We start from the raw sequence: 25,789 nt of genomic DNA, 5'->3' as shown, positions 1-25,789 counted from the left end.
AATTCCCGCACATTTCCCGATATTTTCCCGGCGATTTTCAATTCCCGACATTTTCCCGGTTCGCTGGTCACCATGGACCCAACTCTACGGTGAACTCAGTATCCAGAAGGAACCCTGCAAAGATGTTGTTCGCTTCGCTATGTGGACGAACCCAGTACAAAACGATTTGGCGAGCGTAGGGCGTTACCAAGGATGTAGAGATGTGGCATCCAATCTAGACATGGCACATTGTTTTTCTGTTGCTTTCATTAATGATTAATTTAACGATAAAATGTATTGTGGTAAAACAGTGAATTCAGGTTTATTAATACGAGTTCAACGAGTTGCAACAATACTTGTTTAAAAACCATCACATATTGGTAAATGAAAATGTTAGATCGTTTCAAAGAAACTTCTCAAGCCATTTGACCGGCAGTGACGCGTGAATGATTTTTCACCTCTGCGACGAAGGCTTTGACCAGAAAGTCACGGTATACATCCAGCGCTTGAACGTAATCGTCTCGGGGATAGGCGTATGCGTACTGTGCGACAAAATCTTTCAAAAGATTTGTTTTAAGCTGGTCATCGATGTTCGGGTCTTCGACACGTTTTTTCAAAATCATAAGGCTTCGTTGGGGCAACGCCGGAAGCTTCATTGCCGCAACCTGCATGCTTCGCCACTTGACGTCATTGCACGAATCACACAGACAATCGATGTGATAACATTCGAGTTCGTATTTGCGTTCACTTTTCAAATGCTTCCGCAGCAGCGGGCCATACGAAATGAGAATCTGTTCATCAACTGCGATGGGGCGGGTGACGATGAACTTCAGTTGGCCGAAATGAGTCACAGCAATTGTGTTCGGATCACACGAATGGTTACAGACCGATGCAATTGAATACAGCTGGGTGGTGAACATGCGATATCCAATAACCTTGAAATCAATGATCCGCATGTACTTCAGGAAGGAATTGAGCATGAAATTTTTCTGTTCTTTGGTGACAAAAATGGATCGCACCAGCGGATGCTTGATGTAGATCGAGTAATACAGGGCCGCGTAGAAGCGACACATGTCTTCATGCTCAAATTTGTCAGTCGGAATCTTTTTCTTGTGGAAGATCTTGAATTCTTCCAGTGGGTCATAACTCGAATAATCCAATGTGAACGGGTCATCATTTGTGCTGTTTCTATTTGTCTTAGAGAAGGACATCATGCTCTTGAGGTTATCTTGAAACAGAGTCAACCCGTAAAAGAATGCCTTGGGAGCCATGATCATTCGGCAACTGTCGTCGAAAACGTGATGTAGTTTTTCTGTCATGCCGCATTCGAATCTGTGACTGAATTTCCAACCCTTCTTCATGCACTCCTTGCTGCAGTACATGACCGAAACACATTTCGGACATGGAATCAAACTGTGGAAATTTTCGCTAGAGCAGTGGCTGCAGTTTTTGTACTTCATATCCGGGTGAATTGCTGATAACCAAGCCTTCTCTTGCAAAATGACGTCGCCAATGTTGAATTTGCGTTTCGCCACCATTGACCGACCGTAACCGGCAATATGTTCCTGAACAATACCATCGGCCATGAATGGCCTTTTGGGGTTCGCCGACACTTCCATGGTCAGTTTGTAGTATGGTTCCATCAATTTTGATTTTAGGCGGAAAATGTTACGCTTACAATTTTGTTCCCTTTCCTGCAACTTAGGAAGCATTGTTTGTGGGTAGTTATGCTTCCTGGCAAGGTCAATGTTGAGCATACACAGTTCATATTCGCCCATTTCGTAGTAGACGGCGGATCTGAAAATACGTTAAAAATTGCATTTAGTTAGAATGTAAACGATTTTCTATTGTCGATATGTTTTCCAAGATTCAGTTCAGTCGACCAGAAAAGAAAGCAATTCTCCACAGTTTTCATACGCCACCAGAGGTGCATGGTATATTTTTTTTCCTGGTCGCGAGAATAAATGTTATTTACCGTTCCATAGATCACCTTGCTTACCCAAGTGAATACAGATAAATTATCCTTTGTAACTAAAACGATATTGTATCCCAAGACAATCGTGGAGATACAAAGGTATACTCGGTCTCTAGTAGCAACGGGAGTCGGACTAACAATCCTTCCCTTTCTATATGACCGTAAGGACGTGGCTGGCGCCGTTATTGACTTTAAATATTTGAGCTCCCGAAACGTGGACATTGAGAATGGGTAGTCAATTCCAAGCCCCATTGATTGTGTTCTCTGTACAATTTCGCAAGTTCTAGTCAATCACTGAGTTTGTTCTTCTCATTGGCATTACATCCCTCACTGGGACATTACCGCCTCGCAGCTTAGTGTTCATTTAGCACTTTCACAGCCGCCTCTTGGCAAAAGTGCTCATTACACATAGCACAGCTGGTGTAGTCCTGGACATCCTGAATAATTTAGCCGAATACAACTTGGGTGTTGGTATAAATGATCTCAAGCAAGAGCAACATTTCACACATGCAAGAATATTGCAAGTACACTAGCGTCGCCTAATTGTAAAATTTCTGATTTTTTTTTGTTTCAAAACAGTCTATTCCCACCAGACGAACTTTGCTATAGACATCAAATTTTAAATTTTTGCTATGAGATTATTTGCAATGTGGAAAATTTCGTATATCTGAATATCTTCAGTCAATCTAAAATAACGATTTCATGTATGCCACCATCTAGCGGCCAAGTTCTAATCTAACCAATGCCTTGAAACTACTGTTTCTTGAATCGTCAAATAGCAGTACCTAGGCCAGACCAGGACACAATAGACTCTCCGGCAATCCCAGGGTCGGCTAACTACTGGGTAATCAAGGGTATTTCGCGGTAAACAAAAACTAACAACATAGAACTTTCGCAATACTTCGCCTTTCATGTATTCCTAAGTGTGGCGTGTGCGTGTTGTTCTGTGTAATACATTTGTGTTAATTTGTTAAGAGTGACCTAGTTTTAACGATGGTACCGGTACATACCGCTGGTACTCTCGATGATGAGGCAGGAATAGCCACCACAGCGAATCCAGTCCAGCTATGCGGCCAGGAATCTCGCCGGAATAGCGAGGCGAGCGTCGATACGGACGATTATTGTTCGCCGGGGCCAGCGGGCGTTGCGGGACGATGGCAGTTAGGGCCTACGGCCCGACATAAAGGTCCTCCTTTGAGGATCCACGGTCTTTTACAGTTAGGCGCAGAAGCCAATTGGTTTCGCGGACCGAGCCGTGTGCTGGACGGAAAGCAGTTTGAAAAGAGACGTAGGAAAAGAGAAAAGAGGTCCTAAAGGACCGAGTGTAACCAAACATTTTCCAAACCAAAACCAAACATTTTCAGCCTCACGTCAAAGCACACGCCTCCCTGCATTACCTTTTTGAAAAGAAGAAGGAAAAAGCTCAAACACATCATGGAAACTTTTTTTTTGTCTTTATTATCGAGACTTTCAGCCCGAGGCTGACTCGTCTCATCATGGAAACTGCCTCAGCAGGAAATGTTTTCGTTTTCGCACTGTTGGCACTCGGCAGGAAATTTCTTTACTTTTTCTAAAACTGTTGCCCTCGTGGTGACGCGTACTCAGAAGAATAATCCTGTTCGTTACAGACCATATGTTCGGTCAAGAAAAAATTGAGTTCGGTGGACACAAGGCGGACTGTACAACTTTGAGACTTCTGAGCACGGTTCTTTGCGGGCGGACAACTCGAGATTGTAGCGTTCGGAATAATTAGAAATCACGGTCCACATTGAATTTAATACTCATTTAATCTCAGAACATTGAAAAAAAAAACACCAAAACTTGGTGCGCATCGCGATGTTGCTTCGTCGGTAGTCGGACTGAGAGTGATGTATAAAATGAAGGCAAACACGATTCAAAATGTTCTTGTCCTTCCGTTGCGCACGCTTTCGCGCCGTTTCTAAATTTTCTCTTTCGTCCTTCTCTCTTCCTGTTGAAACGCATATACACACATTGCGTTCGCGTTGGATGATTCAACTGTGGCGTACACGGTTAAGTAATGCCGTACGGAACACCATTCCTTATAAAATTCCTCCAGGAATGTAATTTAGAAAATTAGGCTTTTAATTTCTAAGGACACTCCTTTAGTAATTCCACAGATAACAGATATTTAGGCTAAAACAAATTTTATTGAAAATCCTGTGTAAACTTTTGACACAAACAGACATAACACATTTTTTTGCCCCTTTGGATTGCTATGATCGGGGTGGGTCGGTTTTTTGAAAATTAACAAGTGATTATGCCGGAAGAATTAGTCTACGTTGACCAAATAAACACCGGACTGTAGGAATCAGCTCACATAATCTTCTTGGAAATTTTCAGGAACGTGTTTTGGTCAGTCAAGTCAGTCAATAAAGATGAAGTTTTAGTTCAGTTTAAACATCTTAGTGTTCTGTAAGTACGATGTATGTCTTTAGGTAATTAGTCTTTGATTATTTGTCGAGTCCGTCCTTTAGGTCTGTTATCGTCATTGCGCTAGCATAGTGTTGTTTATTGTCTATGTAGTTTCAACATTAAGGTCTTATAAAACTTTGTCTTATTTGTGTTGTATTAGTCGTTGTTAGATAGCAAGCAGTATGAAAATACAATAGAAATGTCAAGTCTTGCCTTACAATCGCTATGTTTTTCTTCTATCTACCAATCTTTCCTCTTCGATCTATCAATCGCTATTTTCTTCTTCTATATATCAATCTCTACTTTAATCTTATATCTATCTTTTGATAGTGTTCTCGAAGAACTACACAGGCAAACACTCTTCTTGATAGCAAGTTTTATTAAGCGCTTCAAGCTGAAATTCATAACAAAATTAGCCCTACGTTACATCTGTTAATAATAATTACTTACAAAATAGTGTTCCCTCGATTTTAATCGAATTTAGTGAGCTCCTTGGAGTCTATTCCTTGCTTAACGACCACTGTTTAACAGATAGAAATATTTTACAAAGGCAAGATATTGCAAACTCTAACCTACCTCAAGCTGTATGTTAGCGCAAATTCACGCACTATGAATCGGACTAATCTCACGGATTCGCGGTATTTAAGCTAGTAGATTTGAAGTTCATGTTAGCAGATAAGTTCATGTATGTTAACCTATTAAATAATACCTTTGTTTGTAATAAGCTTCGAAATTAACTTTTAAGAAACAATTCGTTTAACCGCACTATCACGTTGTTCGTAATGTTTACAAAGATGGCTTTCATGTGTCATATTCATGACGTTGGCTGTCATTTGGTTCGAAGAGAAAGTGTTGCCAGTCGCGGCTGTAGTAGCAACAGATAGCATTGCTATAAACCGATTAAAAAAAATAAAAGTTTGATTAATTCAAAAAGTTATCTGAAAATCATTTTTAATTTTTCTGTTCAATAGTAGTAGTACACCGGATTCTGTTTTTACATGGATTTTTTTTACACGGCCGTGTAAAAAAAATCCCATACAAAATTTTTGCAAAATTGCTCCATAATCATAAAACATTTTTTACACGGATTTTCGAATTTTGAACTGAAAACTTTTTTTACACGGAACGCATCCCCCGTGTAAAAAAAGAATCGGGTGTAGTTTAAAAGGCTGATTTCTAGGCTGCTATGAAGTTGAGGCTCATCATCAAAACCAATGCAAAGATCACGAAAAAAGTAAAAGTGTTAAGCTGAAACATAAAATTCTGATTGTTTTCATTGAGTTAATTTTGATTTTTTCACTGCATCGACGTTACTATGTTGAACCACAGATAACAGATATTTAGGCTAGAACAAATTTTATTGAAAATCCTGTGTAAACTTTTGAATTGATATACGTTGGCCCACTACTGCCATCTACTCAACTGATTGCAGCAGTACACACGGACGCAGCTGGTTAACAGCCGTCGAACGTAGCCAATGCATTTGACAGCCGCATTTAGGCTGCGTTCTCAATAACAATGATCCTTGCGCCATCTCCAATCGATTGCCAAACGCGGTCCCAGTTTAAAATACATTTAAATTAAGGGTTGCGGATGTTTACACACGTATCGGATGCCAGCCTCAATATCTGTTATCTGTGGTTGAACTCTCCAATCTAAGACAAATCCTAATAACTCTTTCCATCCTATTAATCTGAAATTTTTATATAAGAATATTGATTTGTGTTTCCCGTATTCCATTCTATATAACAACCTATCCTATCCTACCTGTGGTCCCGCGTTAGCTTCGCTACCTCCCGTGGGCGCGAAATTGCCGAGGCAATTCCCTGACCCTTTGGAAAGTACTACTGAGCCCTAGCGGATCCTCAATGTTTAAAGAGCTACCTGATAAATATGCCGGAACATACAATCAGGTGCTCAGTCTGCCTAGCAGCCGATTCACTGTGAATCGTTAGAGGTGCACTGAAGTGCTCCAAATGTGATATGATACACAAATGAATATTACTTTTAGGGTCTGTCTCAATTGGATAATTAAACTGAAATTAAACTTAAAAGTGACATTTCAATAATTATCAAATAACCCTGCTCGCAGAGCAAGATTACTTTTGACAGATATCGAATCATTTTCCATCGATGTCCTATTGGAATTGCTGGGTAGCACCAGCCATTCTTATAACGGGGTGATTTTTTAATTTTCGAACTGTCACTTTTAAGTTTAATTCTCCAAATGAGACAGACCCTTAGTGCCGTCAACCCCCGTGACCTTGGCTAAAGACACAAACAGACATAACACATTGAACATTTACTCATTCGAATTTTACGAATTCGTCGTTGTTCAAACACTAACGTTACTGTTGATTTCAGTAAGTTGGGCAAATCAGATGGCGATAGCGAGCAAACGTCAAACTCGAACAAATACGATGCGCGCGCCACGAGTGATCGATTGGCCAACTAATGATTATTTGAATTGACCAGTAAATCAGTGAACGATGGAAATTTGACGAGTGTTATGTCTGTTTGTCTGTGGTTTTGAATTGATATGCGTTGGCCCACTACTGCCATCTACTCAACTGATTGCGGACATACGGACGCAGTTGATTAACAACCGTCAAACGCAGCCATTGCATTTGACAGCCGCATTCGGGCTGCGTTTTCAATAACAATGATCCTTGCGCCATCTCCAATCGATTGCCAAACGCGGTCCCAATTTAAAATACATTTGAAGTAACGGTTGCCGATGTTTACACACGTATCGGATGCCAGCCTCAATATCTGTTAAATGTGGCAATTCCTTTGAAAAACCCTCCGAAAATTGCTTTGAAAATTGATCCAGATATTTCTTTGGAAGTCCCTCCAGGAATTGTTTTAAAAAATCCGTGGTAATCTTGTTTTTTTTTCTAATACATTTCCAAAGATTTTTCGAAGGTATTCTGAAAAGAACTTACAAAGCAATCCCAATTTGATTTTTCGAATTAATTCCTAGATACTTCCAAGAATTCCTATTACATATATTGTCGAAACAATGATTTATAAAGTGGTGGTCTTTGAATTTGGAAAGGGTAGCTATTATTATTGGATTCTAAAGTAGTGCAAATTCAAATACATAACAATTCTCATGGACGTGCATATTTTTTACCGTGTATGTAAATAGGACTGTTATGCATTTATGGGCAGTTCACCAGTGAAACACTGGTGATAACTATCAGAAATCAAATGGTTGTGGTCCTTGATTCAAGAATGACTACTTCGAGCTACTCATTGGTCAGCATTATTTACTTAATGAGACTCCCGTCTCAGCGACATCCTCATAAATGCCACGGTGTTGAATATTGGGGAAGGTATTCGTTGGGTCAGGATTTGCGTGTAGTTGACAATGTGACCATGGTAGATGTTAAACCATAACACATCACACAAAGGTGTCTGCCCAGCATTACGTGGGTTTGAAATTGGATTCTAATGCAATTCGTCTTGAAGTTTGTTTTCATAATTATTCAATAATTCTATGGAAAACTCAAACTTAACCTGCTATCAACAACTAGGGGGAATGACGGCTTGGGCAGGTTTTTGTTCTATTATTGGCAGGGTGGTTTTTTATGACTATGCTCAAATTTGGCCTAAACATTCTTTGCTTATTTTATTATTTCATAAAATTTGGTCGACAAAAACCCCCCTGACAATAATAAAACAAAACCTGCCAAAGCCGTCTTTCCCCCTATATAGCTTTCGAGGAATAGATTTTAAAATAGGTAGGCGAAAACTCTGGTGTGGGAGAATTATGGGTGCCTTACCCTACATGGGAGTTCAATCCCGTCTATTGTCCCCCGAGCTTACCTATTAGCATAGCCAATTCCCAGATGTTCATATTCTGCCCAGCAGATACTCTCGTTATACTTTTCCAAAGCAGTGGGAAAATCCTTGGCCCGGTAGAATCGGCTGCCTTCTTGGCGTATCGCGGCCGCCTTCTGATTATTTTTAGGCTGATCCGGTGCAACGATATCGTCGATGAAGGGACCTTTCTTGAGGACATAGTTCCGGTAGGTTATTACATCCGAGCCCTTCATGTGCGGAGCTCGACTGAAGAACTCCATCGCGTATCGATTTTCGCGTCGTGTGACATCGTGTTCATCGAGACCGAGCAGGTGCAGCCTGAAAAGGTCGCCCAAGAGTGCTTCAAAAAGACACGGGCAGAACATCTTTAACGAAAAAAAAAACATCTTAAACGAAAAAGTCTTAAATAAATAAAATTAAAATTTTACCTTATCACAGATCAATTATTAACGATATTATAGAAATTTACACACTGATAATGATCACAAACGAAGAGCGTATAGTTCAAGCACGCTATCGCAGGAGAAAAAAAACCTTGATGTGATTTTAAAATTTATTCGTTATTTCGTTTCCGGTTCAAACCGGATGGTGTACGCCCGTTTAACGGCTGATTGCCTAACGAGCTCCGCAAAGGCTCTTTACACGATAAAAACGCATTACTCAATTTGCCCTCACGCTCAGAAGCGGAGTGTGTCATATACGCTATACACTCTGAAATAAATTTATACTAAATAGTTTAAAAGTCATTCTAAATGACTATTCGCCTGCACGTAAAAAAATTTAATGTTGTTTATTATTAATATTTCTAATACTTTTTTGTCAAAGCAGGCGCTTAATGACATGTATAAGAAAAAACTTATACATCGCATTAGTCACATACATTCGGAAACTTATACTTTTCATTAACTTATGGGTCTGTCTCAATTGGATAATTAAACTGAAATTAAACTTAAAAGTGACATTTCAATAATTATCAAATAATCCTGCTCGCAGAGCAAGATTACTTTTGACAGATATCGAATCATTTTCCATCGATGTCCTATTGGAATTGCTGGGTAGCACCAGCCATTCTTGTAACGGGGTGATTTTTTAATTTTCGAACTGTCACTTTTAAGTTTAATTCTCCAAATGAGACAGACCCTATGAATATTATTAGTTTTTTGATATGGGATCATTCTTTAGGTGGCATAATGAAGAGTATAAGTATTTTCGAATGGTTTTTTGCCATAACATATAAGGTTATTTTTTTACGTGTGGTTGACCCCAAGCTAGTATTAGATCCAACTATACCGGGATAGTATAACTTTGATAAATTCGTTCTCTAGTATAAATACGCTGTATGACTGTTTAGTTTATTTTGGTTTTGACAATGATTTCTAGGTTATGATTGTTTGTTTTTGTTTTTTTTTTGTTTTTCATAATTGGAAATATAAAAGTCCATTTCAAAGTATAGTTTTTAATATTATTTTTATTAAAGACATAGATGCTGATGTTATCGCTCGGGGACTATCCAACATTATCAGAGGTATGGAACGAGTGCCTAGTTGATTCGTTGAATTGAAACTAAATGCCTGCGGCTGGCTGTTATCGAGCGCTTGGCGGAGGACGAACGGAGGAGCTCGACGATCTTGGAATGAACTGAAGTCTGGTTGAATCGCTAAACTTAAAGTGGGTGGGAATACGGGTGATTTTAACCCGACGTGTTTGGCTGTGTTCCATCGAGATCTGTAAAAAATAACGAATTTGTTATAAACAACCTCCAAAAACAATTATGTTGGCTTACCAAAATAACATTCACATGCCGATTCAACTGAATGTAAACTGGATGATAGCATGTTATTTCGGATAATCCACAGGAAACACCAAGCGTACCTATTCCGCGTCGTACATCTGCTGGAACCTCTTTTTGTGCCGAAGCTGTATGATCCAGTATCATAATTCCGAGACTTGCAATTTGCTACGACCGTTGTTAATCAGTGGCACCTCAAAAATGTTCTTCCAATCCGAATGCTCCGGAACGCGGTACATGGGGCAAAGCTTCAAAACGCGAATTATCATGTGGCCGGAACTCCGTGGATGTTGTAGTCGTAGTCCATGCGGAAGAGTTGCAGATGAAAATATCAATACGGGGCAGTGAAAGGTCCGTGTGCACTTTTCGCTACGTAGAACACGGGTAGTTAAACGGGGATTAAAAAATACTCGCGGAGGAACTATTCCCGGCTGGGAAAATAACTGCGATGGACATTTACCCGAAAATCGACCAACGCGGCGTGACTTGCTAAGCAAATAAAAAATGACATTTTACAAAAGACCGTATGCAAAACAACAATATTTTTGCTTTATTCCGGCTTAGTATAAACTACAATGCTGGAAAGCATAAATTTTATACTATGTATAGTATAACTTCCAAAAATGAATAAAAAGGTTTATTTCAAGCCAAAATTTTCAAAACGACTTATCTGCTTTTGTAAACAAAGATTCAAACGACGATTTGACGAATCTGATAGCTCTCCCACGCAAACTAACACCATCAATAGGTAGATGAAGGGTTCCGCTACCTGTTGATGGTGTTGGTTTGCGTGGGAGAGCTATCAGATTCGTCAAATCGTCGTTTGAATCTTTGTTTACGAAAGCAGATAAGTCGTTTTGAAAATTTTGTCTTGATTTCAAATCTTTTACAGATTAATTTATTTCTGAGTGTATAGTCACTTTTCCAAGATTATGCGTACTTTAGGCGATCCCCACCAGTGCGTAAATAAAGTCAAAATAGCAACCTCTATCATGACGCGAACTCGCACCGGTCGTTGGTAAACGGGTTTGGGAAATGTAAACGCAACCTTCGGTGAATAGCGAGTTGGCAAATTTGGCGACCCGCTCCAACCGTTGCCAAACCATCACACGGAAATATAAAGTAACCCATAAATAAAAAATCTGCCGTCTGCTGAAAAATTGTTCGGGTACTCATCATCAAAACCATTGTGATGGAGGTCAGTTTAGTTTGGATTTCAACTGATTGGCGGCGCTAGTGCATATGAAATAACCTGATAGGTTAGATATCTCGAAATCTGGAATTTTTAGAATATTGGCGTCTTCTACAAAGTTGTTCGGGTGGTCAAAACCATCATGACGAAAACAAGTTTTATTTAAAATACAACCGCTTGGCGGCGCTAGTGAATTGGAAATAACCTAAAAGGTTTTCGATAGTTGAAATCTTAAGAATATTGCCGTCTTCTACAAAATTGTTCGGATGATTAAAACCATCATGACAAAAGCAAGTTTAGTTAATAATACAATCGTTTGGCGACGCTAGTGTATTGGAAATAACCTGATAGGTCAGAGGTATCTCAAAATATGTAATTTTTAGAATATTGCTGCCTTCTACAAAGTTGTTCGGGTGGTCAAAACCATTATGACCAACACACCCAAGCAACCAGAAGTTCAGATTTTACTTAAATTTACTCTTAACCGAACTAATTGGTTCACTATGGTTCACATCAAGTTCCAAGCATCCTTAACGGAACTTTAAAGTTCACTTAAAGTTCCGTTACATACAAAAAATTACTTAAAATGAGAGCTGATTAAGCCAAAATAGCCCTTCTTATCCGAACTTCTGGTTGCTTGGGCAGGTTAAGATTAAGATAAAACCGCTTGGTGGCGCTAGTGAATAAGAAATAACCTGCTAGGATATTTCTTATTCACTATATACCTCACTACCTGCTAGGATATTTCGAAAACTGAAATTTTTAGAATATTGCCGTATTCCACAAAGTAGTTTGGGTGGTGAAAACCGTCATGATGCAAGCAAGTTTAGTTTTAAACACAATCGCTTAGCGGCGCTAGTGTATAAGAAATAAACTGATAGGTTAAATATCTCAAAATCTGGAATTTTCAGAATATTGCCGTATTCTACAAAGTAACTTGCCATAAGACGAGTTCGTACAATTCCATTTAATTCCACCACTTGGTTGTACCTTTGACAGATACTACAGTAAGACCATCTTCAGTGTCTCGTACTTGTCTCGATTCAACTAAACATTCAAAATAATGTTCACTTAGAAGCTACTTTAAAACATATGCAGATATTTTCCATGTAGTTTCGGATGTAAAAGTTAAATGATTTGTTAGTGATGGCACTCATTATTCACAATTCACTAGAAAATAAAATAAAATTTAAGTGAATTTTGTGAAGTGAAACTTTGATAATTTTTTCTATAGTATCCCTATTAATGATGTGTATCCCGTCCACTAGAAGCGGACGAAGTCAAAAATAGGAGTTCAAAACTATTTCATACTCAAACATTTTGCTTCGCAAATTGTTCTCATAATGCTTTTGCAGAATGTTTCATAATAAACATACATTTCGCTTTGAGAACCCCACTCATATATTTTTCATACATTCATTTTGAGTAGAATTCACTAGAAGAGTATATAGATATTATTTTCTATGCTTTCTAATGAATTCCACTACATTTCTTATTAAGATGCACTTTTGATTTGAGTAAGTTTTATTTGATTCCAGTAAGGCCGATGAAAGTTTCGATTTTTAAAGTCTACATGACTTTTTATAGTGGAATTGAAGTGACAATTATTTTGAGTGAACTCGAGCGCCAACGAGTATTGCGGTTTCAAACTAAACTTCTGGTTTGGACTACCCTTTTAAATCTTACATAATAAGCAACCTAACAGATAATTCGGATAACTTTGTAGAAGGTGGCCACTTTCTAACTCTAACGGATTTAGAAATATTTAACCCTAACAGGTTATTTCTCATACACTAGCGCCGCTATACGTATGAATTCCAAACTAATCTAGTCTCAATCATAAATGTTATGGCTACCCGAACAACTTTGTAGAATACAAAATCTTTCTAAGTCTTATAGATCTCGAGATATCCACCTCACTAAATTATTGCATATAAGCTAGCGCCACCTAGCAGATGTGTGTCTATCTAATCCGATAATCACAAAATGCATTACGCACATATTTATATTGTGGGCCCTCCTTAGCCGTGCGGTAAGACGCGCGGCTACAAAGCAAGACCATGCTGAGGGTGGCTGGGTTCGATTCCCGGTGCCGGTCTAGTCAATTTTCGGATTGTCTCGACTTCCCTGGGCATAAAAGTATCATCGTGCTAGCCTCATGATATACGAATGCAAAAATGGTAACCAGGCTTAGAAACCTCGCAGTTAATAACTGTGGAAGTGCTAAATAATTTTTTTTTCCTGATTTTATTTATTTCCGAGTTTGCCTCAATAGCAACCGGATATTCACCACCGGTGCGAAGCATGATTGCACTTCAACAACCTTGATAGAAACAACCGGTGCGAGAACAAGTGCATAAATAAAATATGAACGCATTTCGACCCTACACTGAGAAAAACGGCATGGTAATGACTACTATATCAAAGGTAAAATTAAAAATATTTTACCATTTGATTTTGGTAGAACGCAAAACGTACTTGAAATTACTACAAAGAGCGGTCAATTCTACTATGCCTTCTTGAGCATACATATGTAGGAGATTAAACCATTTTCTTGCCGTTGCTACTATGCGCACGTGAATATCAAACATAGTAAAATTCAACATATAGCACAGTTCCTTCTCACTATGTTATGATTGGGGCATAGTACTTTCCACTGCTTTCATTTTGATTTCATTGTAAACAAAAATAAAAACGCATGTATCTAGAAACAATCATTTTATTCGCGATAAATTTCTAACATCCCCACAATACATAAAGATATTTAAATGATCCAATTTTTAATCTGGACGGAGCAGCACTATCAGAGTCCAAGACTTTGCGAACTGCCCAAAACAACTTTCTTATCGGAAAGGAAGAATCAAAATTTTCAAGACAAGAATGTACCGCAAAAAAGCGGTTGCACCAGGAAGTTCTAGTTTATATTCCGTAGGATTCTGCGCTTTTATATAGCTGTTTGATTCTTTCATACCTTCCAAATTGTGTTCTTCCCATGTCGCATAAATCGAGGCATAAATGTTGGATTTGTAGTTCACTAATTTTCAATAGAATGCCGTCTAATGAATTCTGCAGACTTATGATAGTTCTGGTGCCATCCAAATTCTGTTGTCGCCGATGTCGCAGTGATAATAAACCTGATTACAATTAGGAATTTGAATCGGAGAGAGCGGTAATACCATTAAGACAGCGGCTTCGATTTGTTTTCTGAAATGATGAATCATTTTATCAGATTTTTCACTTTCTCAAATATGAATGTACTTACCAAAAACGATTAAATTTTCAGCATAAATATTTGAATTAGGACAATAGTAAAATTTATGTCCTTTTCGTCCCGGTAAGTGGTGATAATGGCGGCGTGAAAAACTTTGACATTTGTTGTACTCGCGGTGGAAAATTTTGCAGTTGAATTTACTATGGAGATATTACTATACAAGAATGTCAATCCACATAGTAACGTGGACAATATAGTGGTAGCTCATAAAAGTATTGAGGTTCAGTGTACCATTATCATGCATGGTAAACTTAAGCAGATCTGTGTGGTTCGTTCTACCATTTATTTTTTATCAGTGTATACTAGACACTCATTTGGATACACATCGGTGGGGATCGTCTTAGAGCACCTCCACGGGAGTCCTCATCGCTATTCTCATTATAGCGCTCCCTCCCGAGTGCTATTTTAGGATAGCGCCCCATCTTCCCACCGGTGGTTTTTGTTTTAGGTATAGCGACTTCGTAAACATATTGAGTTCTCACCGGGCGTTGCTAAAAGTATTCAACATCTTCTTCAATGGCTCTACATTTCAACTAGAACTTGGCTAGCTGCTTAGTATTTTATCAGTTATTAATTTAAAGCTTTTCTGTGCCCGCCATTGCATGCGTATGTATTTTGTGTGACAACTGACAACTATGCCCATGGATATATGGATATATATATAGGTATACTTGAAAGCATCCTTGACCGAATTGGGAATAGAACTCGCCATCTTCGGAGGGTAATTTTACGCTTTTGATCGCAAGGCTAGCTGAAGACCCGTCGTAGTAAATTTTTTCACCGTTATTCCTTCTGGAATTCCTTCCTCCTGGAAATTTCTTTCGGGGATTTATACTTGCAGTTGAAGAAATTCCTCCTGAAATTCCCACCAGTTTTCCCAAAAGAATCTCTTGACAATTTCCAGCAGGAATGCTTCGACAGTTTTTTTTTTCTCTGAAGGATGTCTCGGAGAAAAAAAAAATTGTAACAACATCCGAAAGAATCCGGAGAGTTTTCAAATGAAACCACAAAAAAATATAGGGCTTTTCCAATAAAAAAAAATCCCGAGAGAATCTGGAAGAAATCCTAAAACTATTCTGGGAGAACTGCTAAAGATTCTTAAAAGAACACAAAAATTGCTGCACTGAGGAAATTTCGCATATCGGTTGTATGATTCGTACACATATTTTTTTGCAATTTGTGCATACAAATCACGGGTATGTGTGATACATATGATTACCTATTTTTCCGTCTTCATTATATCTATGTGTGGCTACAAATAAACTCAATTTTAAATTACAAATGGATTATATTTTTTAGTCAATATTTTTCATTGGTGAAGTCAAATCAGTTTCATTAGGTCTACATATCATCTCAATATGGGGTATTGTCAAATGTTGTAATCTAAATACGCAATTAATATATGTATAGAAATAAGAAAAACCATTTATATTATAAATAATAATCTTCTATATATGCATTAACATGGTATAGTTGAATTATAGATGAGTACAGATGGATGTTCCGATCGATCTTCTGTTGTTACCTCGTCGCTCCCCAAGACAGTGGACTCCAAGTCTTCGACTGCAAGTACTGCTGCTCCTCCGATCCAATAACAGTTCCCAGACTGGAAACCTTCAGTGTGCAGCACATACTTTAGCTGGAGTTGCCAAGCTCAATTGCACACTTTTTAAATGATACTTGCTGGAGGCTTCAGGAATCGCGTCTTTGCATTGGGATAAAGTTCCGATATCCGCATTGGGAAAATACATTTTCGAATTTTTCTTCGATGTCATAATATGTTCCTGTTGAACCGAGAAGTCATATAAAATAAAATTAAAGCAGTAGCAACTAAACTTACGTTGGATTACGCCACGCCGTATTGCCTGTTCCTGTCGAAAGATTTCGTCACTGCCTCCGGAAGAGCAAGAGGAAGATTATTATCGAATAAGGATGCCGCAATATTGTATCGTTACCGAGATCGTTACTATAAATAACATTGAGTTATGAACCAACTTTAAAACAAGCTTAATAAAACTTACCCCTTCAAAGAATTATAAAACTGCTTGAAAACAATCCGAAGTGAGCTAACCTCTGCAACAAAATTTTCGCAGACTGCCTCGGACGCCATTTTTTTAGCTCTGATCTTCAATTGCCAGCTTTGTATTCGTTCTATGTGTGAAGATTAATGAATTTTGACTAAGTGCTATCACACATAACCAATATGTGCGATATAAATGAAGAGCAACGAAACCACAAATTGAATTTATGTTTTGATTCTTTTATATAATCTATATGTAGAATCAAATTCAATAAATCATTGCAGTTTTACCAGTGTGGGGAATTCCCGGAGGGATCCAAGATGAATTTCCAAAACAAATCATTTTGATGAACGACAAAAAAGATAAACTTGCTGGAGCTTTTCTGGAGGAACTACTTGAAGAACATACTGAACAATTACTAAAGGAACCTTCTGAGGCATTCCTGGAAGACCTTCCCTTGGAATAACTATAATAACAAAATAAAAACAGTGGAATTTTCTTTCGCGAGAAATTCATGAATATTTCGGGCTCTAGCGGGCACCGCCCGAATAGAAAATACAATAGAATTACATTAAAATATCATAAAATTACAATACATTTTATTGATGAACATTCAATTCTATTGTTCTTCTATTGTACCAATTAAATTGCCTTATTGTTGTTCCAATAAACTTACAATAAAATCTATTGACAGAAAAATGTTGACAATAGAATAACAATAAATTCTATAGTAATGGCAAAAATTTGTTCGAGAAAAAAACGATTTTTTTATTGTTACGGTAACTAACAACCCCTATTTTTTATTGTAAAACTGCCATTTACAATAGGATTTATGGTGGGAAACAATATTCTTAATTGTTTTGTGAGCAACAATAGAGATTATTGTAAATACAATAAAATTTATCGTATTGTTACAATTATTTCTATTGTAATTCTATTGGACTTTTTTATTCGGGCGGTGTGCACGCTCCTCATTATATTGACTGTTTCCTTGGTACCAAAACGCGCCGACCATTTTTTAGGCACTATCAAAATCGTCGCCAACATCTTTATTCTAAAATTATGTTAGTTTTATTAGTAAATAATGTCAATCTGCATTAATAACAGGGCTCAATTTTGGGAAATAATGTGTTTATTGAATATATAAAATTTTGTTCACAGTTGATTTGGCAGATCTTATGGCCATTTCTGCTGGCGACGATTTTGGCGTCAATTTGTTTTGCGACGATTTCAAATCGTCGCGGCCGATAAGGTGGGAAATTGATAATAGCTGATCCATTACTGTAATTATTTCTTCAAGGAGTTGAACTGGGACACTAGTTAAAAAAATGAATATTCTCCTTGTTTTTTAATTTACGTCGAAATAGTTCTGAAAAAGAAAAAAAACAGATTTTCTGCAATTTTTTATCAATACCAAAGTGACGTTTCACAAAATAGCAACCCCGTATGGAAATTTAGCAACCCAGTATGGGGCGCTAAATTTGGAGACTCACTGCTAATTTTGAGTTGCGTTCTTATTTTACATTCCCGTTTAGATACCTCCGGTGTAAAAGTGGGTCCCTATTAGAGGCCCGGAAATAGCGATAGGGACCCAGATGGGGACTCCCGTGGAGGTGCTCTTATAGTTCTAAAAGAGTATAATCTGTTTACCGTGTATATAGGCCTTTTCATGTGACTGTCGAGACCCCGAGACTGGACTTGTTCTTGCGCTTCGAGAAAAATCGGTATTTAGCAACCGTTGCAACCGTTAACGTTAACATTAGTGCTGTCTAATGAGCAGCTCGAAGTAGCTCGAAGTTGTTCCCGTCCTGCTCGTTCTTTTTTGTCAACAAATGGGCATGAGCAGGACAGGGAGAAACTTCGAGCTACTCCAAGCTCTCATTGGACAGCACTATTGTGACAAGGACAACACAACGTAAAACGGAAATTGGAGAGATTTTTCACAAATTTTGTCTTCTTGAGTGGTGTTTTTGAAATAGATACTGTGCTGATTTATCTGTAAAAATAGTGAATAATTCATAAATTATTATTTATCTGATAATTATTGAATATAGACATCGGAAGAAACTATGGACCAGTCACACTACGAAACAAAAATCAAATGTTTCGAAGCGTACGCGCAACAGCTTGCACAGGACGAGGAATTCATAAGCCGGAATCCTTTATACCGTTTGGCGTCCTTGTTCGCTCCCATGGATTCATTCAAATACATGATGAAAGTCCTGACATCCAATCCTCACCTACTGGCCGCGGATGCGAACATTCGAACCTACCGAACGTTTGTGGAAACTAATGGCCATTGCTTCAGCGATCAGAAATATCACGACGAGCCGAAATGTTCAAAACGGGCGGCAGAAGTACGACGCTTGGGCAACCAAATGTATTCGAAAAAGCAGTTCGGGATTGCCTTGAACAAGTATAACGAAAGCATCTGTGCAGCTCCCACTGACTCGGAGGACTTGGCCATCGGGTATGCTAACCGGTAGGTAGTTTGACCACAGATAATTCTAATACATAAACAAAACGTTCTTTTATTATGTTTTTATAATTATCAGTTCGGCAATTTACTTCGAAAAAGGATTGCACGATGTAGCATTGGTAAATATTGCTTTGGCCAAAAAGCATAACTATCCGGAAAGATTGATGCCAAAGTTGCTGATTCGAGAAACGAACTGTCGTTCCATGCTGGATGATCAAAGTGTACCTCTTGTGGGAGGCAATTTGGAGCCGAATCCGAGGATTCCTTGCCTTGCTAAAGGCATCTACGCTCGACAACATCCGAAACAGGGGCCCATCATGGTGGCCAAGCGGCAATTCAAAGCCGGCGACGTGATTCTGCGCGAGAAACCGATGATAGCGTGCGTAAATTGGGATAATGTGTTTGCTCGGTGCAATTACTGCATTTCCACAAATTTATCCCATTTCATCCCTTGTCCAAACTGTTCAACGGCGATGTTTTGTGACGAAGAATGTATGCGGAAGGGTCAAAAACTGCATCGTTTCGAATGCGGAATTTGTGCAGTAACCAGCAAGTTGAACGATTTTTGGCTGGGCCCAAGGCTATTTTTCCACGGATTGTCGCTCTTCAACGATGATGTTTCGAAGATGATGAAATTTTGTAAGAAGGTTCGAGGCAGCGATAGCTTTTTCAATCTGGACTATTCGAACTATAATCCAGTGGAAGAGTTAAGAACCTTTTTGACGACGAAGTCCCGACGTACTGAAGCACCTCTTTACGACAATATACTCCAGTTCAATGCGGGAATATTTTACGAGATGTACATGAAGAACCCGCTGGTTCAATCGCTAATCACTACTGAAGAGCAGAAAGATTTTATGCAGCAGTGTTTCGTTGATTATCAAGTCCAAAAAAGGAACTTGGCATTTCGCCAAACCAGCAACGGCCATCTGTATCCGATTGCTTCATGCTTTGGCCATTCTTGCGATCCCAACACCGTATTGCTGGAGGAGTACGGCGACGAGTTAAGGATGGTCGTCCTGCGGCCTATTCGCAAAGGTGAACAGATTACTTTCTCGTATGGTCCCTTGTTCGATCAAGAACCGGCCGCTCATAGGTAAGTTTGTTTTTCTTTTAGATCTCATGGAAAAAGTGATTTAAAATTGATTTTTATACGGAAAGATTAATTATTTACGTAACGCAAAAACTGGCAATTACAAACCTGTCACACCAGGAGGCTCTCCTTAGCCGTGCTGTAAGATGCGCGGCTACAAAGCAAAACCATGCTGAGGGTGGCTGGGTTCGATTCCCGGACCGGTCTAGGAAATGTTTGGTTTAGAAATTGTTAAGCCCGCAGTCCACTGTTTGTCATATTGACAAATATTTGTCAAGTTTATCCGGAAATCTATCAGACTGATTCGAATTCGACTTCGACACGGATTTCAGGCTGACTTGACAAATATTTGTCACCATGACAAACAGTGTACTGAGGGCTTTAGCCTCATGATGTACAAATGCATCAATGGTAACTTGGCTTATAAACTTCGCAGGTAACAACTGTGGAAGTGCTTAATGAACACTAATCTGCGAGGCGACAATTTCACAGTGGGGGATGTAATGCCAATGAAGAAGAAGAAGAAACCTGTCACTCTTTTTGTATGGAGCATCTGAAAATTTAGTATGGATGGTCACACTTCAGGGAACACCCCTCTCCCGTATAAGCATTACGTAATTTATGGATGTTCCCTAAGCGACCGGTCAGGACTCGAATCTGCAATTAAGAACAAAGAAACCAAATGCGGTACACTAGGAGTTAACTTCCTGAAATTATTATGGCGAAAGGCATCTAAGGTTGAATATCTCAAAATTAAACACCTTTAACAAAAAAGTATTTGGTAGGCGTTGTAGCGGACACCTTCCTGCATAACTGGTACCAAATAGTTTTTCGAAATAAATTTTACTTTCGAGTAAACCCGCCTTAGGGCAAACCGCTAAATGTTGAACAGCTAATTTTGTCGCCAATTGTTGAACTTACATAAGAAATGCACGTGCGTTCAACAATAGGCGAAGGAATTTGCCGTTCAACATTTGGCGAATTACCCTAGATGTTTTTCGCCATACAGATTTCTGGCGGTTAACTCATACTGGCTGTAGAGATGTTGGGCCGTTACCTTCGATTGGCACTGGATCTTTGGGTTTGGAGTGGTGGAGTTTTGGGTTCCTTGCTCCTTGGTTGGATTGGATTTCTTTCTTCGGTTTTATCGCCTTTGCCAAATGATCTGAACGCACTTCTACACTGCCAAAACTACATTTATTTGCTCACAATCCTCACAATGCACAACATTCATTAATTTACATTAACTACACATTTTAGACATTTAACACCTAACATTTATTACATTCTACAGACTACAAATTACAATAATTACAATTATTGTGCTATTTGGTACGGTGATCCATTTCAACTAATTAATTATGGTGGATTTCTTTTGGTTGTTTTTCCCTTCTTCCCGCCAGTAACGCAGCCAGTGACCGACCTCGAAAGGGGGTGGAGAACTTATTGGTGTATTCCTAAACATTGGCTATTCGCGCTTATACGTTAGCGCCTGGATGCTGACAACGGTGGGTAGGAAACCAGCCAACTGCTAATTTAGTTAGTTATGGATCCTGTACACCTCCGGTGGAGTAAAGGACCGACTTGAAAGATCTTCATCCTGAGCGTTGCCCGGCTATCGCTTTAACCAGGCTAGATTTCGGTCGACTTCTTTTACTTCTTTATTGAGGCTTCGCCGCCATGAGCCTCTGGGTCTGCCTCTGCTGCGATGTCCGACTGGGTTCCAGTCTAATGCTTGTTTACAGATTTCGTTTCCGCCCCTACGTAGAGTGTGGCCGACCCAGCCCCACTTCCGATCCCGAATTTCTGTTGCTATCGGCCTCTGGTGACAACGACGATGGAGCTCTTTGTTTGAGATCCAGTTGTGAGGCCACCAGGCCCGAATTATATACCCCAGGCATCTGTTAGTGAACACCTGCAGCCGTTGAGTGTTCTCCACTGATACACACCATGTTTCGCTAGCGTATAGCAGCACAGATTTCACGTTAGAGTTGGAAATTCGTATTTTTGGTACGTTCACTTATCTGCCTGTTTTTCCAGATATTTCTGAAACTCGCATAGGCAGCCCTTGCTTTCTTGATCCGATTTGGTTTTGTTAGCGTTGATGACTAAACCTGCCGAGGAGGAGCGCTCAGCAAGATCGTTGAGCTTACTCTGCATATCAGAGCGCCGTTGCGCAAGGAGTGCAACGTCATCAGCCAATTTGAAGTCGTTTAGGTGTTCCATGGTTATAGACTGCCATAACAGCCCGCGGTTTGGTTCACGGTCAATCGCATCTACCAGAATCTCGTCGATTACGACGAGGAACAGTAACGGTGATAGAATACATCCTTGTCTCACACCAGCTACGACCCGGATAGGGTCGGACAGGACCCCATTCTGCAGCACTCTACACGAAAAGGCCTCGTACTGTGCTTCGATGAGGCCGATGATTTTCTCAGGAACTCCCTTGCGTCTCAGGGCGCCCCACATATTCTCGTGATTGAGACGGTCGAAAGCTTTTTCGTAGTCAATGAATACCAAGTAAAGGGACTCTTGGAATGCGTTGACCTGCTCCAGAATTATGCGGAGCGTGACAATATGGTCCACATAGGATCTTCCGGCACGGAATCCGGCTTGCTGCCGCCGGAGAGTCGCATCGATCTTCTCCTGAATCCGGGCTAGGGTAATTTTGCACAGAACTTTGAGAACTGTACACAGCAACATAATGCCTCGCCAGTTATCGCATACAGTCAGGTCACCCTTTTTGGGCACCTTCACTAAGATACCTTGCATCCAGTCGACCGGGAAAGTTGCGGGGTCCCAGATATTACGAAATAAACGATGCAGTAGTTGAGCGGATGTCATGGGGTCAGCTTTGAGCATCTCGATTGATATGCGATCGACCCCTGGGGCTTTATTCGATGTCATGCTTTGTTATACGTCGGATCTTGACTTGAAAAAGTTGTTTGAAGTGCTTGAACCAGCGTTTCAGCTGGTCAGTTGGGTCGGTCAATAACTGATCATTCGCGTCTTTCACAGGCATCGTTGCATTTATCTTCGCCCCGCTTAAGAGTCGTGAGATATCGTAGAGGAGGCGAATGTCCCCGGTTGCGGCTCTCTCTCCTTCGTCGGCAAGAGAGTCTGCCCACGCTCGCTTCTCCCGTCGACATGAGCGTTTTACTTCCTTCTCAAGAGCCGCGTATCGTTGACGGGCTAAGACTTTGGCTCCTCTGGTTTTTGATCGCTCTATCGCGGCTTTGGCTTTTCTTCGCTCCTCTATCTACCTCCAGGTCTCATTGGTGATCCATTGTTTTCTCTAGGTGCGCAGTTCGTCCAGATTGTTCTCGCTGGTGGCGATGAAGGCATTCTTGATGGCGGTCCATTGGTCTTCCACGCTGCCACCTTCCGGAATATCTGCAGCACGCGTTTCCAACTGCTAATCACCCTTATTATTGTTTACGTACGAACGCACTTTCGAACGAAAGCCGATGCGCATTCTGGTTTACCACCGTCTTCAAAATCAGACTATTCAATTGAGAGGGAAATAAATTTTAAATAACATTTAAAATTAAGGAGAATGCGTTGTTGAACAAATTCATTGTAATCGAAGATACCAATGTTCAGGAAGCGATCCCTAACAACAATTCGTTTTTTTTTTCACTTTGTTGATTATTTCCTAACAGACTTTTTTTGAAGTGTAGACGTATAATTGATTGTGATAAAACTTTGTTCCTGTTCGTTCTACCTTTGTCGTACTAATTCATTATTCATCATACTATTTGTATATTCATTGGCGTTGTTTTTATCTTCCACACAGGTACGATTTAAATTCGCTTGGATTTGATTGCGTGTGTGATTTTTGCGATGAACAAAAGCGCTACGAATGGCTAGCACGGGCCAAACAGACCAGTTGCATCGACGCAACACACTGGGCTGTCGTCCAGAAGATCCTCACCGACGAGGACATGAGTGATGCCGATAAAATGAATGCCCTGCAGCAGTTTGTTCAACGGTACGGACACAGTCACCCTCAGGAGGATTTTGCGCGTGCGCTGCTCATATATCGGGAGGCGTTAAGCGATGTCCATTCGGCGCAGATCGAATTGATGCAGCGGCGGAAAATTTGCGGCTGAAGTACTGTTCTTATTTTTTTGTTTCTTCTTTACATGGCAATTTAATTTGAAGTTGTTTTTTATACGTTTGGACAATCAAATATGTTTTATGCTTATAATATGGCCGATCTGCAACTACTGAAATGTCTCAGCAAACAACAATAAATAAACAAAAATTAATATGGATAAACATATGTTACACATGTATATTATTGAAACTAAGATTTTCTAATTTCAATAAATGGAATTGTCTCAGAGATTAAAAATTGTGAGCAGAACAAGGCACCCGTGACCAGTACAACAAGAAACCATGCTTTTCATACATACATTGAAGTTGGTTTTTATGCGAAGGATAAGTTTCGCGAATCTTTTTTTTTTAACTATCATTTATTTGGAAGGCTCATTTGCCGTTAAGCGTTACGGAGCCGAAATCGTGTTTCAGAGTACAGTTTATCATGATTCTTATACAATAATGTTAGTTTTGGGGAACCGAAAGACTCGCGGTTTGGTCGAGGTTAGGGAATACAATTATACAATAGGAAAGGAAGGGAATTTAGGGTGCTTAATTAATTACAATGCTGATGTTTACACAGTTGAAATCCTTGGCAATGTTTCAAATCTGTAACGAGACAAACTTTTTTGAGAGACAACGATGAGAGGAAGACATACGGGAGGGATTAACGACAGATATTGAGATGTACAACAAGAGGAAGACATTATTAAGGAATAACGACAGCAAAGGGATGGATGAACGACAATTATAATCTAACATCAGCAACTTTCAAAAATTGGTGGACAAGGGACATGTATTCGAGATCAAGACCCGCCAACACTTCCCTAATAGGCTTTGGCTGCTTTCCTCGGACCCGAAGATGTTCAGTTAGCGCGGATCTGGGGCCACGATGCTCCTCGCACGCCCACACGACATGGTCAATATCCTGATAATCTGCGCCGCAAACACAGAGATTGCCTTCTGAGAGCCCCACTCGAAAAAGATGTGCATTTAAAGAGTAGTGATTGGGCATTAGACGACACATAGTTCATATGAAGTCTCGTCCCAATTTCAATTTTTTGAATCATGGCCGTTTCGACACCTGTTGGCGAATTGAATACCGCCATCTACCCATCTCCCCATTTGTCCATTTTTGTTGCCAATTGATCAAGGTTTCCTGACGAACTAATGAGAAAAATTCATCGAAGGTGATTTGCCGATCGTAAATATCACCTTCCATAGCGCCCACCTTAGCCAGAGAGTCCGCTTTCTCATTTCCCGGGATCGAGCAATGAGAAGGGACCCAAGCCATGGTGATTATGTAAGACCGTTGTGATAAAGCACTCAAAGCTTTCCGTATCCCATTCATGAGATAAGCTGAGTGCTTAACCGCTTTCACTGACCGAACAGCCTCCAAGGAACTTAGACTGTCGGTGAAGATGAAAAAGTGATCTAGAGGTAGGGATGCGATTTGCTCAAGTGAATAGTGTACAGCGGCAAGCTCAGCAGTATACACGGAGCTAGGCTCTTTGAGCTTAAAGTAGGCGCTATGAAAAACGTTAAAAACACCGAAGCCAGTGGAGTCATCCATTTTTGACCCGTCTGTGAAAAAGCTCCTCTCCTCGCTGGCGTGCCGGTATTTG

The 25,789-nt window shown here is 39.8% G+C and overlaps 2 protein-coding genes and 2 long non-coding RNA genes across 4 annotated transcripts; 1 reads left to right on the top strand and 3 right to left on the bottom strand.

The window, feature by feature from the left end:
• Positions 1-274: 274 nt before the first annotated feature.
• Positions 275-8,784, bottom strand: LOC134221303 (uncharacterized). The gene is made up of 3 exons (XM_062700507.1): positions 8,644-8,784; positions 8,219-8,580; positions 275-1,776 (listed from the first exon to the last, which is right to left on the bottom strand). Exons 2-3 carry the CDS (start codon positions 8,578-8,580, stop codon positions 396-398), a joined length of 1,743 nt encoding a protein of 580 aa, XP_062556491.1. The 5' UTR covers positions 8,644-8,784; the 3' UTR covers positions 275-395.
• On the bottom strand, positions 3,812-5,260 carry LOC134221304 (uncharacterized). Its single transcript, XR_009982314.1, has 4 exons — positions 5,097-5,260; positions 4,964-5,034; positions 4,838-4,907; positions 3,812-4,781 (listed from the first exon to the last, which is right to left on the bottom strand). It is a non-coding gene; the product is annotated as an uncharacterized LOC134221304 (long non-coding RNA).
• A 7,084-nt stretch (positions 8,785-15,868) lies between the features above and the next one.
• Positions 15,869-17,437, bottom strand: LOC134225725 (uncharacterized). Its single transcript, XR_009983312.1, has 2 exons — positions 16,308-17,437; positions 15,869-16,251 (listed from the first exon to the last, which is right to left on the bottom strand). It is a non-coding gene; the product is annotated as an uncharacterized LOC134225725 (long non-coding RNA).
• Positions 17,438-18,386: 949 nt separating this feature from the next.
• LOC134225724 (uncharacterized) lies at positions 18,387-24,348 on the top strand. Its single transcript, XM_062706030.1, has 3 exons — positions 18,387-18,970; positions 19,044-20,063; positions 23,860-24,348. Exons 1-3 carry the CDS (start codon positions 18,558-18,560, stop codon positions 24,173-24,175), a joined length of 1,749 nt encoding a protein of 582 aa, XP_062562014.1. The 5' UTR covers positions 18,387-18,557; the 3' UTR covers positions 24,176-24,348.
• The last annotated feature ends 1,441 nt before the right edge of the window (positions 24,349-25,789 follow it).

The sequence above is a fragment of the Armigeres subalbatus genome, chromosome 3 (assembly GCF_024139115.2).
Source record: "Armigeres subalbatus isolate Guangzhou_Male chromosome 3, GZ_Asu_2, whole genome shotgun sequence".
NCBI classification, from domain to species: domain Eukaryota; kingdom Metazoa; phylum Arthropoda; class Insecta; order Diptera; family Culicidae; genus Armigeres; species Armigeres subalbatus.
The sequence above is the reverse complement of the archived record's forward strand: the minus strand, read 5'-3'. Positions and strand labels throughout refer to the sequence as shown.

Bases quoted from the DNA above. Each gene is read 5' to 3' on its own strand.
- LOC134221303 (XM_062700507.1), bottom strand. From the start codon at position 8,580: ATGTTCTGCCCGTGTCTTTTTGAAGCACTCTTGGGCGACCTTTTCAGG. The intron at 1,777-8,218 runs GTAAGCTCGGGG...ACGTATTTTCAG, and splicing joins GGAATTGGCTATGCTAATAG to ATCCGCCGTCTACTACGAAA.
- LOC134225724 (XM_062706030.1), top strand. From the start codon at position 18,558: ATGGACCAGTCACACTACGAAACAAAAATCAAATGTTTCGAAGCGTAC. The intron at 18,971-19,043 runs GTAGGTAGTTTG...TATAATTATCAG, and splicing joins GCCATCGGGTATGCTAACCG to TTCGGCAATTTACTTCGAAA. The intron at 20,064-23,859 runs GTAAGTTTGTTT...TCTTCCACACAG, and splicing joins CAAGAACCGGCCGCTCATAG to GTACGATTTAAATTCGCTTG.